The sequence below is a fragment of the Poromitra crassiceps genome (genome assembly GCF_964638095.1).
Source record: "Poromitra crassiceps genome assembly, chromosome: 4".
Classification (NCBI taxonomy): Eukaryota; Metazoa; Chordata; class Actinopteri; order Beryciformes; family Melamphaidae; genus Poromitra; species Poromitra crassiceps.
Genome location: NC_139626.1, coordinates 31405594 through 31420346, shown reverse-complemented (window position 1 = coordinate 31420346; position 14753 = coordinate 31405594). Strand labels below are relative to the sequence as shown.

Below are 14753 nucleotides of genomic sequence, written 5' to 3'. Positions count from 1 at the left end.
TGGGGAAATATGAATTTAACTAAATACAAGGCACACGGCATTATGCATATACCCTTGAACCCTTGAACTAGGACAATTAGGCCGAGTCTGAGATGGTCATTATAATATGTGTCTCTCTCTTCTCGTTTACAGAGTCTGGGTTCTGCCGACCGCAAGGAGAGTCACCACAAGAAGTAAGTCCCATCCATCCATCCATCTCTCACCCACTATCCGTCCATGTATTCCTCTCTTTTCCTCTTGTATGGGCATACAATAACTATCAGGGCTGGGACGATACAACGATATCTCCCGATTATCCCCCAATTCGATACTATCACGATACGTGGGTGCTGATTCGATATCTATTGTGATTCTACAAGTATTGCTATTCGATACAACGATTTATTGTAATATTCGTTCGCTTTCTTAACACTAGACCATGGGCAAAAGTTGAATCATACACTTCTAGCGATGTTATATGAGTCATATTTCCAAAAACAATACACATCACCTCAGTCAGTATTTCTGAGATTTATTTCAGCAGCAGGTCGGCCTTCCAGGTCGCTGGCAGGCAGGTAATGGCCCACCCATTACAATAGCTGTCGGCCAATCACCCCACATCAACAACAAAAGCAGTTGATTGGCTGAAACTGTGAAACAATAGCCAATGAAGCCAAAGATGCTAATCGCCCCCAAACACACTCGAAAGCAGACCCAATAAACTCTCGAACTAAGCTGTTAAAACAATGAAACTGTTTAGCGATCCTAAAACTGTTGTTTGTTATATTGAGTGGGTTCTTCAACATCTAAACTTACTGTACTATGAAGAACAAGGAGAGAAAAAAGAAAAACAACCCCCCCCCCCTCTTTTTTTAATATAGCCTACTACGGTATATATCGATTTGGATAAAAGCATCAATTTAAAAAATTGGCAAATAAAAAGAGTGCGATACTTAAGTGAATAGATTTTCTCCCCCCACCCCTACTAACTATTCCACTTACTATTCGACTAAGTGTACTTACTTACTTACTACTTACTTACGCTTATTACCCCTCCTGGGGCATACGACCTCAACAAGGGTTCTCCAAGCATCCCGGTCCTGAGCCAAGCTCTCCAGGTGTCCCCAGATATGGCCCATCGTTGTGGCATCTGCATCCAAGTCTCTGCATCAGGTGTTTCGTGGTCTTCGTCTCTTGGATTGTCTTGTGATATTTGAAGCTGCTTTGCAGAGTGTGTGCCGGTGCCCTATCCATCTCCAACGCCCAATCTGCTGGCTGTTACTTTCTTCTAACTTTAGCAGTACAAAAAGAGCAAAAGAGACCAACCAGCTGGACATGATCACAGATTCAGGTCAATGGCTCTCAGCGTTTATGTGTCCCTCCACCGTGGCTACATGGTGCGTGGGACATGATGTTGTCACCGTGGCGTCTGCCTGTCTGTCTGTGTGTGTGCAGACACATTCTTCTGAACACAAGAACAATACAAGAACAATACATGGTAGAAATGTCATACTGACACCAGAGTTTCCTCCTTCCTTCCTAGAAATGTGCATATTAATGAGGAAAAACTCCTTAATGATAGGGAGTTCATATTTGTACCGCTCATGAGTATTGTGCAGACAAGTGTATTGGCAAATATTTGTTAATTGAAGCATCACTTAGCTTAATTAATGACCTCATTCCTGTGTAACACATGGTACATTTTTGCTAATTGAAGCATCAATTAGTTTAATTAATTACCTCATTACTGTGTAATATAACATGGTGATTATGACAGGACATTAGGCAGCTCAAGTGCCGCACTTTACAATACATGCGTGTCCGTGTGCTGATGGTGTCTGAACCTGGCCCATAGAATGATACCTTCCTAGTCAGCCTGATTTGTCAGCATTATATGCATAGAGTGATACCTCCCTAGTCAGCCTGATTTGTCAGCATTATGCATAGAGTGATACCTCCCTAGTCAGCCTGATTTGTCAGCATTATATGCATAGAGTGATACCTCCCTATTCAGCCTGATTTGTCAGCATTATGCATAGAGTGATACCTCCCTAGTCAGCCTGATTTGTCAGCATTATGTATAGAGTGATACCTCCCTATTCAGCCTGATTTGTCAGCATTATGCATAGAGTGATACCTCCCTATTCAGCCTGATTTGTCAGCATTATGCATAGAGTGATACCTCCCTAGTCAGCCTGATTTGTCAGCATTATGCATAGAGTGATACCTCCCTAGTCAGCCTGATTTGTCAGCATTATATGCATAGAGTGATACCTCCCTAGTCAGCCTGATTTGTCAGCATTATGTATAGAGTGATACCTCCCTATTCAGCCTGATTTGTCAGCATTATGCATAGAGTGATACCTCCCTATTCAGCCTGATTTGTCAGCATTATGCATAGAGTGATACCTCCCTAGTCAGCCTGATTTGTCAGCATTATGCATAGAGTGATACCTCCCTAGTCAGCCTGATTTGTCAGCATTATATGCATAGAGTGATACCTCCCTAGTCAGCCTGATTTGTCAGCATTATGTATAGAGTGATACCTCCCTATTCAGCCTGATTTGTCAGCATTATGCATAGAGTGATACCTCCCTATTCAGCCTGATTTGTCAGCATTATATGCATAGAGTGATACCTCCCTAGTCAGCCTGATTTGTCAGCATTATGTATAGAGTGATACCTCCCTAGTCAGCCTGATTTGTCAGCATTATATGCATAGAGTGATACCTCCCTAGTCAGCCTGATTTGTCAGCATTATGTATAGAGTGATACCTCCCTATTCAGCCTGATTTGTCAGCATGATATGCATAGAGTGATACCTCCCTAGTCAGCCTGATTTGTCAGCATTATGCATAGAGTGATACCTCCGTAGTCAGCCTGATTTGTCAGCATTATATGCATAGAGTGATACCTCCCTAGTCAGCCTGATTTGTCAGCATTATGCATAGAGTGATATCTCCCTAGTCAGCCTGATTTGTCAGCATTATGCATAGAGTGATACCTCCCTATTCAGCCTGATTTGTCAGCATTATATGCATAGAGTGATACCTCCCTAGTCAGCCTGATTTGTCAGCATTATGTATAGAGTGATAAACCCCCTAGTCAGCCTGATTTGTCAGCATTATATGCATAGAGTGATACCTCCCTAGTCAGCCTGATTTGTCAGCATTATGTATAGAGTGATACCTCCCTAGTCAGCCTGATTTGTCAGCATTATGCATAGAGTGATACCTCCCTAGTCAGCCTGATTTGTCAGCATTATGCATAGAGTGATACCTCCCTAGTCAGCCACTGTGTTGATTGATTGATAAGAATCCACTTGAGTTTGATGCCCATGATTTGTGCCAGTCTCGCTGCACCCCCTCCCACACTCCCCCCCCCCTCCCACACTCTCCCACCCCCCATGTTACTTAGCACTCTTTGTTTCTTGCTCACTGATTCACTCATTGTTCTCTTTGTCCAAAAAGTCAACTGATTGGACATTGCTGCTGTGAAAGCATGATGGAAGCTGGCTCCTCTATGAGACTATATTGAGTGGAACATGTGCATGTATGTTTATCAGTAACTGAAACTGCTTCTATTTAAAATGTCAACTATTTCAAACAAAAATTACTATGTTTATATGCACACAATATTCCGGTTTTTGCCCTTATTTGGAAAAAGACAATATTCCGACTAAATGAATAAACCACTAATATTCCAGTTTACATGCAGCCGTAGCTCGCTCTCCCCGACACGTCAGGGAGGGCGGAGGTGTGTGTGTGTGTGTGTGTGTGTGTGTGGGGGGGGGGGTTAGGAAGAGAGATACAGGTAGTCAAGAGTTTTTCTGTTGAGAATAAACAGAGCAGCCCTGACTCTTACCAGCATCATCTGGCCCATTTCAGGAGCATTGCTGCTGAAAATTTTGGCGTTGCGATATTTGCGCATATCCAAAAAGCCTGATATCCAAGTTTTTCATATTAAATAGGCTACATTAGGCCAGAGTCATTGAGTTATAAGAGTTGCGCCATCTCCATTCACTCCAATGGACCAGTTTTGGTAGCCTGGTAAACCAGCCCATCACGTGAACTCACATTTCATTTGGTTCTGCGTGACAGTCTGGCCCCAACTCTTCACCCAGTCCTTAGCAGGGAGCATGGGCGGGCATAGTTGCCTTGACAGACAACTCCTTCAGCCAATCACCGTCGGATCCAGTCAAACCCAAATCCACTCGGGAGAATGGCAAAAACATATTTTCCGCCGAGAAACTCTACGGTTGCGGCGATACTCCTGTACTTGTTTAATTGTTGTTATTGAGTCTATTTCTGCAATAACTGCACTTTATGGCTGTTTAAACTAGACAAACGCTGACATTACTCCTCGAGACAATCAGGCAAGGAGGCGGCCATTATTGTTTTGTTAGTGCAGTGTATAGTAGCATTCCTGATTGGCCAACTTGCGCTGTCAATCACAGCGCAGTCGCTGATTGGCTCTTCTGCTCTGCAGCTTCTGCTAAACACCCTCCCAGGCTTAAGGGCCAGACCATCACGCAGAACCAAATGAAATGTGAGTTCACGTGACGGGCTGGTTTACCAGGCTACAGTTTTGGTCCGTTGGAGTGGTTGGTCCATTTTGGCCTTCCGTGGGCGCCAGTCTCTCTTTAGGCATTTTTCTCATCTCCTCCCGATCATAAATAAGGGCCTTTCTTTTCGCATGCCAGAGATGATGGATTATATGATCATATCGCCTCTTCTAGCGCTTCTAGCACACATCAGCTGACCGCAAACAGGCAAGACGCGTTGCAAACTGCGGCAAAAACCCTGATTGAGACGCATATTCCGAATGCGCTGTATACATGATCAAAGAATCCTCCCTAAAACCCGAATAATACTGGAATAACCCAGATGTCTTAATTGAACAATGCTAAATTCGGAAAAAGGCCAAATTCGGAAAGTGTAGCTGGAATATGTTGTTTACATGACCCTTCAAATTCAGAATATTGTCACTTTCTGAATAATAGTGGAATGTTGTGTGCATGTAAACGTAGTCAGTGTTGCTGATTTAACATAACCTGAAAATGTAAAGAAGATTAGAACTCAGGTCTCGGTGGTGTCACAGTGCTGCACTGTGTTGACTGTTACATAAACATGTCACAGTGCTGCACTGTGTTGACTGTTACATAAACATGTCACAGTGCTGTACTGTGTTGACTGTTACATAAACATGTCACAGTGCTGTACTGTGTGGACTGTTACATAAACATGTCACAGTGCTGTACTGTGTTGACTGTTACATAAACATGTCACAGTGCTGTACTGTGTGGACTGTTACATAAACATGTCACAGTGCTGCACTGTGTTGACTGTTACATAAACATGTCACAGTGCTGCACTGTGTTGACTGTTACATAAACATGTCACAGTGCTGCACTGTGTTGACTGTTACATAAACATGTCACAGTGCTGTACTGTGTTGACTGTTACATAAACATGTCACAGTGCTGTACTGTGTTGACTGTTACATAAACATGTCACAGTGCTGTACTGTGTTGACTGTTACATAAACATGTCACAGTGCTGTAGGGGAGAGTGGGGTGAGTTGTGCCAGTGGGGAAGTTGTGCCACCCCTTGTATCTAGAAAACCATAGAAGAAATTGGTCATCTGACCACACATTTTTGAAGAGGCATCCATTTTACTCACTCTGCAAAGAAGGGAGGCAAATGGCACAAGAGCTAAGCACATTTAAGTTCAAAAAACTGTTTTTTGCCTCTCAAAGTAAATTTTTTATGATCAAGGTTTATTGATTGTTGTGTCTGAACAATTATAGACAAGCTTGAAAACATTTCACACATGTGTTAGTGTTTTAGTAAGCTACAATATGAGGCTATACTGTTAGCATGATGTTAGCTCCAAACCAGCTATATGATACAAGTTTGTTAAAATGGTGGGGATGGGGTGATTTGTGCCAAAAGGCCTGGGTTAAGTTGTGCCAGTGCAGTTGCAGTTGATTTAGTGAAATTTTATTTCATTTTGTTCTTAAATGTTTAAATAGACCTTGTTGAAGAATATTGCAGTATTGGCAAGTGTAGCCTGGCTCTGTGATAGTTGATTTTGTTCATTTTGAACATAATTTTTATTTCTGAAAATGTTAAATATGTAGGTCAACTGCTGCTACCGTTTAGCCTTGTTTAACCCTGTTATAGTACACTGGACTTTAGTGTTATCTTTATTTTGTCTTGCTTTGATATAGCATTACAGTATATCAGATGAAAATGTTCTGTTTTACTTCAGTAATCAATGGCACAATTTACCCCAACGTATTCTCTCCAAAGGCACAACTTACCCCGCACCGGGGGCAAGTTGTGCCAAGAGACCACTTTTTTAAGAATAGCCATATTTTTTTAACAGTTTATTTAAGATCCAAAGGGAGTGTTCCCAGTGGTGCACAACATCCTGAAATATATTTACATATTGTAGTTGGAGGCATTACTGTCATGCCCTCACTTTAAAGACACCTCAAGTAAAAAGTGGCACAACTCACCCCACTCTCCCCTACTGTGTTGACTGTTACATAAACATGTCACAGTGCTGCACTGTGTTGACTGTTACATAAACATGTCACAGTGCTGTACTGTGTTGACTGTTACATAAACATGTCACAGTGCTGTACTGTGTTGACTGTTACATAAACATGTCACAGTGCTGCACTGTGTTGACTGTTACATAAACATGTCACAGTGCTGCACTGCGTTGACTGTTACATAAACATGTCACAGTGCTGTACTGTGTTGACTGTTACATAAACATGTCACAGTGCTGCACTGTGTTGACTGTTACATAAACATGTCACAGTGCTGTACTGTGTTGACTGTTACATAAACATGTCACAGTGCTGTACTGTGTTGACTGTTACATAAACATGTCACAGTGCTGTACTGTGTTGACTGTTACATAAACATGTCACAGTGCTGCACTGTGTTGACTGTTGACTGTTACATGATGATGACTATGCCCCCATAGAGACACTGTGTCAGTGCCTTGCGCAAATTAATGATTGGATGTGCCAGAATTTTCTCCAACTTAATAAAGACAAAACAGAGATAATTGTCTTCGGCAAAAAAGAAGATAGGCTCAAAGTTACTGCTCACCTCGAATCCCTATCTTTGAAGCCAAAGGACCAGGTAAAAAATCTTGGCATTATTATTGACTCTGATCTAAATTTCAACTCCCACATCAAGCTTATAAGAAAATCTGCCTTCTATCATCTAAAAAATATAGCAAGGATTAGAGGCTATATGTCCAAACAAGATCTTGAAAAACTAATTCATGCTTTCATTTCTAGCAGGCTAGACTACTGCAACAGTCTTTTCAATGGTCTTCCCAAAAAAGCTATTAAACAACTACAGCTCATTCAGAATGCGGCTGCTAGAGTTCTAACAAGAACCAAGAAAGCTGAACACATTACACCAGTTCTCAAATCCCTGTATTGGCTGCCAGTAAATCTTAGAATAGACTTTAAAATTCTGCTAATAGTTTACAAATCTCTCAACGGGTCAGGCCCACACTACATCTCTGAAATGCTTCTACACTATGAACCATCCAGATCCCTGAGATCTTCAGGCACTGGTCTACTAATTGTCCCGAGGACCAAATCAAAACATGGTGAAGCCGCGTTCTCCCACTATGCCTCTCATAACTGGAACAAACTCCCTGAACACATTAGATCTGCCCCTACTCTGCCTATTTTTAAATCCAAGCTAAAGACCTTTATGTTTACTCTTGCTTTTAACTGCTACTAAACTACTGCCTCTCTCGGCCTGTAATTTAAAAAAAAGATTCCTGTACATTTCCAACAAATGGACTGTGCATGTAATAATAATACTGAAGAATGCCTTGTAACTTATTTAAAACAGAAATAATGTTTCATGTTTGTTAATTTGAGTATATATTTTAACTAAAACTGTCGGCTGTGTTTTTTATGTGTTTTTTATATGTGCATTGCTTTGCTGCTTGTTTTTTCGATTATTTTTTTGTAAAGCACCTTGAATTGCCTTTGTGTATGAAAGGTGCTATATAAATAAAATTTGACTTGACTTGACTTGTCACAGTGCTGTACTGTGTGGACTGTTACATAAACATGTCACAGTGCTGCACTGTGTTGACTGTTACATAAACATGTCACAGTGCTGTACTGTGTTGACTGTTACATAAACATGTCACAGTGCTGCACTGTGTTGACTGTTACATAAACATGCCACAGTGCTGCACTGTGTTGACTGTTACATAAACATGTCACAGTGCTGCACTGTGTCGACTGTTACATAGTGGTGTCACAGTGCTGTACTGTGTTGACTGTTACATAGTGGTGTCACAGTGCTGTACTGTGTTGACTGTTACATAGTGGTGTCACAGTGCTGTACTGTGTTGACTGTTACATAAACATGTCACAGTGCTGTACTGTGTTGACTGTTACATAAACATGTCACAGTGCTGTACTGTGTTGACTGTTACATAAACATGTCACAGTGCTGTACTGTGTTGACTGTTACATAAACATGTCACAGTGCTGTACTGTGTGGACTGTTACATAAACATGTCACAGTGCTGTACTGTGTTGACTGTTACATAAACATGTCACAGTGCTGTACTGTGTTGACTGTTGCATAGTGGTGTCACAGTGCTGTACTGTGTTGACTGTTACATAAACATGTCAATGATCATTCCGTTTTTCTCATGCTGTCCACAGCATTTCAAAATGCCAAATTTGCATTACTGTATGAATAAACAGGACACAGAATGATCTAGCCCCTACTAGAGAATGGAGACCAGAATAGATCTAAATACTTTTTCACAAATGGTTTGTTTTGTTTGAGAAAAACAGCTGCTAGTTGTCTTCCTTTGAAACGTATGCCATTGCTTTGAAGTGTAACTTCAATGAGGGGAACCTGGCTTTGATTGATTGAAAAGTTTATTTCTATAGGGACAGATACATAAGCATAGAGCATTCACGAGAAACAGTCTTTGTTCCTTACTGTACGTCCCAGCTCTCAAACAGGCACGTTCTCATGGAACGACCGTTTTTTTTCCATCTTTGTCACAGCAGTCAGGTGTGTTCATGTGTAAAAGGTAGCTTTCCACATTGTTGCTGTGCATTTAAATTGAGTGTCAGCGCTTGCATAGTTTCATAGCAACAGCCTTGTCTTGCTAAACCACGGACTCGGACTGTGTGTGTGTGTGTGTGTGTGTGTGTGTGTGTGTGTGTGTGTGTGTGCTTGTTGTCTTGATGTGATCCGGAACCTTTTCCCTCCACACCGACTCATGAGAAAACTCACCCCTTTATGTTCCAGAACCTCATCATTTACAAATGAATAACCACTGGTTGTGTATCTGTAATAGCCTAGATACACTAGACGACTTTGAAATCTTAACTGATTATGAAAAGACTGGAGAGTTTATACTACACGACTTCTTCATTAAGATTGTTTATCACAACTGAAAAACTCACACGAGTGGAATCACAGATCAAAATACACTACCCGACTGTGCGCCCAGCAAACTCACGTCTTTCAACTTAGAAGACGGTGTCTTGAACCCACAACACAAATAACCAGCACACTGATGCGACCACACTAACCACACGGAAGCTAGACAATTTTAGTTTCAAAATAATAGTGCCATTGTATTACTGCAGGCCTCACTACGGGTTAAAATTGACTTTTCGAAGCCACAATATTACGTTACCAGGTTTCTATGCAAATGTGCTGTTTATTTCCTCTTTGGTACTTGGCGTATTTCGGATCACACACACAAAACGGTTGCAATGGTATACTTTTATTTTGAAATTTGTAACGGGAAGTTTCGGTTTTATTCTTTCTGACTTAACCGTGAGCAACCGGCATAGCGTGTTTGCTTCCCTGTATTATTCACGTGTGCCTTGGTATTAGAAATATCTATTGTATGAAGACTAGCTATTTGACTGCTTTTTTGGCTCATAGAGACAGTCCGCATGTCTGGGAACGCCCATACAGGCTCTAGGAACGCCCACAATAGACGCTGGGTTAGCCTGGGGGCGGGGTCAGGGTGGGGTAAATTCCCCCGTTCTATCCATTCAGCAAAGTTAGAATTTAGCTGATAGCCCAGCCCAGGCAGACACGATCGGGATTTAACCACCGCAGTAAACGCAAATCTGAGCAGACGTCTTGTGTTCTGCTCTAGAACCCCCAAACATGTAGTTTAGAGTCGCAGCACCGTCTTTTGGTGAGTCAGCCCATGAGATATATCGGCGGTTTTACCCACTCGCGCGCCAGCCGTTTAACATTTTGTGGGCGTTCCCAGACATGCGGGTTGTCTCTATCGCCTCCTAGTTTTTCATTTGATATTGGGATTGGGATATTGGGATTCCGCATCCACATGTGAGTTGAGTTGAGTCAGGTCGTTGTACCAGTTTAGCCTACCCGACTCAACGCGAGAAATTCAAACATGTTTGATATAATCGTTGTGGCTCTGACTGGAGTCGGGAGGTAGTTTACACTTGACGATTAGAAATCTGTAACCAAAATACACTAACAGATTTTGCTGCTAATTGGCACAACAACTGCAGACTAGAGTGAACAAAGACAGACTGAGCCCAACTGGAAATCCTATGTAAAATCGGAGGGAAACTCTTGTATTTTAAGCATAACACGCAAGATGCAGAGATGCCGACATAGAATTTGACCAGACTGCACTGTGGACGCATTCCTCCTTGACGTCTTCAATTCATAGTAGTCCTCCCATTAACTTCTATAACATTGCCATTCTAAAGATCAGCTGCCAAAAGATAAAGTAATACAATAAAAACGAAAGTGAATCATCAAAAATTAAAAGCTTACAGGATGGCCACTGAAAACAGCTGACCTCCACTGTGTCCTATGCTCACCACAGTGGTGTGCCAGGTATGCAGGCACAGCATGGGAGACACCTGTTGCCAGGAGACAAGCAGCTGTGACATGAGTTGGGCCCAGAACCACAGCGAATGGAACACATCAGGCAAGTCCAGTGAATGTGCCGAAATACACGAGCGATAATTAAGCAATTAGTTTGAAGAAAAAAGTCAAAATGCTCTGATTCCAGCTTCTTAAATATGAATATTTTCTGGTTTCTTTACTCCTCTATGGCAATAAATGGAATATATTTGGGTTGTGGACACGACAAGAGATTTCAGGACATCATCTTATTTTGTGACATTTTATAAACCAAACGACTAATCCTTTAATCGAGAAAATAATCGGCAATGAAAATAATCGTTAGTTGCAGCCCTAAAATACACAGATACAGTAAATATATACAGTATCCACACATGTATGTGCGCACACACACACACACACACACACACACACACACACACACACACACACACACACACACACACACACACACACACACACACACACACACACACACACACACATCTTCTACGTCTTTCCCCGTCTGGAAGTCATTATTAACCTGGAGTACCAGTGACCACATACAGGCATTTCATCCATAACAATGTGTGTGTGTGTGTGTGTGTGTGTGTGTGTGTGTGTGTGTGTGTGTGTGTGTGTGTGTGTGTGTGTGTGTGCCATTTAATTCCCCATCCGTATTAGCTCATCCTCCACCATATTAACAATTATATTCTCTCTCTCTCTGTCTCTCTCTGTCTCTCTCTCTCTCTCTCTCTCTCTCTCTGTCTCTCTCTCTCTCTCTCTCTCTCTCTCTCTCTCTCTCTCTCCCTCTCTCTCTCTGTCTGTCTTTGTCTGTCATTCTTGCTGGGTGCAGACAGTGCAGGAAGGAAGGAGGAATGGTGGGATGGGGGGCCGGAGTGGGGAGCGGGGGGTCTTTCAGGGCGGCGGAGCGAGGGATTTAGGTGCGGATGTCAGGGAAGAGAGACCTTGATTAGACTAATTTATTCACGGGAGCGAGCCATGTAATCATTCTCAGATGGGGGTGAAGTGCATGTGCGTGTGTGTGTGTGTGTGTGTGTGTGTGTGTGTGTGTGTGTGTGTGTGTGTGTGAGAGAGAGAGAGACAGAATAACTTTGGGGTTGAAAGCGAGGGGGTATTTGTGCACTGGCAGCAGTGTGTCAGGCCTGACTGTTCTGCTTTGAGAGTAAAAAAGTCTGTCACTGTCTCTCCATAAGATGCCTTTATAGATCCACACTTCCATTACAAACAGCCAGAGACACACTAGTCCTCTAGGATTCATTTGTTACTGTATTGCTACAGTGTCGTCTACAGAGACACAGGGCCGGTTCGTACATATAGGCGACATAGGCGAGCACCTAGGGCGGCACTTGGAGGGGCGGCAAATTGTGCGCCTTCACTTGCAGCTCTCCAAATATTCTCCTGCCTCTTCCATGCTCTTCCCCGCTAGATCCATGCTCTCCCCGCTGTCCGCAGCACGAACCGCCCGCCCTACTATGCCTCTGATTGGCTTACCCTGATATTCTTACCCTAACCCAACCAATCATCACTCCTCATGCCTAAACAAGCACTACTACTAGCCAATCAGAGGCAGAGGAGAGCGGGTCATCATGTCTTCTCCATCCCGCTTGATTGAGGAAAAGGGACATACAAGTAGACTAATTTACATCATTAACTTTGGGTTAAGGTAGCCTAGGCCATGTGCTCATATGTGTACCAGTATTAGTGTAATCAGTAAATTAGCGCAATATTTCTAACGTTGTTTCTGGGTTCCAAAACAATCGGTTTCCCTGTGCGGTGCGCAGTGCGCACTTTGCCTGCCCATTCATTGGAGAGAACAAAATTCCAAGATACAATATGTGAAGTTTCTCAAAGTTGAAACTACCTCTGCAGTAGTAGCCTACAATGAAACAAGACAGACTTAATGAACTGGCAACAATCTCCATATAAAATGAACTGGTAGAGAGAATCCTAATGACTGGATTTATTTAAAGACCTTTGCTGACGCAGGCCCCCGCGATGTCCACTTCTGAAAGGTAAACAAGCTTTATTTGCCAACAGCTCGTAACAACAACTCGCCTTTGTTTAAGTTGTGAATCTGCTGATGATATAGGCTATAGGCTAAATACTGTACATTGTGAGTCTTACATTACTGTGCTTGCGCCGCCGTGCGCACATTCCATGTGTGTGTTTTTACGCACATGAGAAAGTGGTAGATAAGAGATTTGCATAGTTTGAGGGTCTGAAAAATGAGATTATTTGGAAAATAGCTGTGCTGTGTCATGACTGCTGTGGTTATTGGAGTTATTATGCAGACCTGTGGCGCGTTATTTTTGTAGGTAGGCTATATGGATGTGCAAAATGCCTGCATATTGCGTCATGCATACTTTGATGCTGGTATGGTGTTGCCAATTGGGGGCGGCATAATTTGTTCTCGCCTAGAGCGGCAGAATGGCACGCGCCGGCCCTGCTGAGACACACTACTCCTCTAGGATTCATTTGTTACTGTATTGCTACAGTATCGTCTACAGTGTTGGACCAGCAGGGTCTCCTTAAGGCCCTTTTCTTTAGCTGACCTAAATAGCTTCTAATAGATGAAATACATGTGATGCAAGTTATCCAACTTGCCATGCACTTGAGGAAAAATTGGACACACAACACAAACGTTCTTAAAAATATATCGCTTGATGTTTGAAGGCGCTTGAATAGCCTTCAAAGTCGTTTTACCGCCACGCTCCCCGTATTTGAAGGAGCTCTTGGCAACAGCAGCTGGTTGCCGTGGCTACAGGCGACACAGAGCCGGAGCCCTGCACCACGTGTCAGTCCAGTGTCGGTGACATCACAGGTTGGATGCATTTGTGCTGTCCTCCTCAGTGTACACAGACAGTCTGCCTGGGACTCATCACACAGACAGTCTGCCTGGGACTCATCACACAGACAGTCTGCCTGGGACTCATCACACAGACAGTCTGCCTGGGACTCATCACACAGACAGTCTGCCTGGGACTCATCACACAGACAGTCTGCCTGGGACTCATCACACAGACTGTCTGCCTGGGACTCATCACACAGACAGTCTGCCTGGGACTCATCACACAGACAGTCTGCCTGGGACTCATCACACAGACAGTCTGCCTGGGACTCATCACACAGTCTGCCTGGGACTCATCACACAGACAGTCTGCCTGGGACTCATCACACAGACTGTCTGCCTGGGACTCATCACACAGACAGTCTGCCTGGGACTCATCACACAGACAGTCTGCCTGGGACTCATCACACAGTCTGCCTGGGACTCATCACACAGACAGTCTGCCTGGGACTCATCACACAGTCTGCCTGGGACTCATCACACAGACAGTCTGCCTGGGACTCATCACACAGACAGTCTGCCTGGGACTCATCACAATGTCTAATGTTGGAGACGAGAGGGGAGAGGACAGTGAAACCAAGAGGACAAGAAGAAAAGAAAAGAAACAAGTACAGATTATATTAGCAAACATAGCGCGTAACATATTACAGACATACAAAACGTCTAGAGTTTGAATATTACTAAAGCTGTATGATGAACACAAATGCTTCAACATGCTGCAATTCCTGACAGCTCAATAGAGAGCCAAAGTCCCTCCCCTTATATATTTATATATATATATATATATATATATATATATATATATATATATATATATATATATATATATATATATATGAAATCATATATATGTGAAATCAGCTACAGTATAGAGACCAAAAGCGTTTTTGAATCAGGCTGTAAACATGCATAATATTCATGCTATAAAGTCAGGTATTTTAACATGGGCGTGAATGGAAACTGACTCGCTTTTGCAG

The 14753-nt window shown here is 42.8% G+C and overlaps 1 protein-coding gene across 1 annotated transcript in view; it reads left to right on the top strand.

Moving 5' to 3' along the window:
• ankfn1b (ankyrin repeat and fibronectin type III domain containing 1b) overlaps positions 1-14753 on the top strand; it is a gene marked incomplete at both ends in the record, with an annotated part of 321927 nt that overhangs the window by 205872 nt on the left and 101302 nt on the right. The window contains one exon of the mRNA XM_083636085.1: positions 133-173. Coding sequence (XP_083492211.1) covers positions 133-173 — 41 coding nt within the window. The remainder of the gene's footprint in view (positions 1-132; positions 174-14753) is intronic.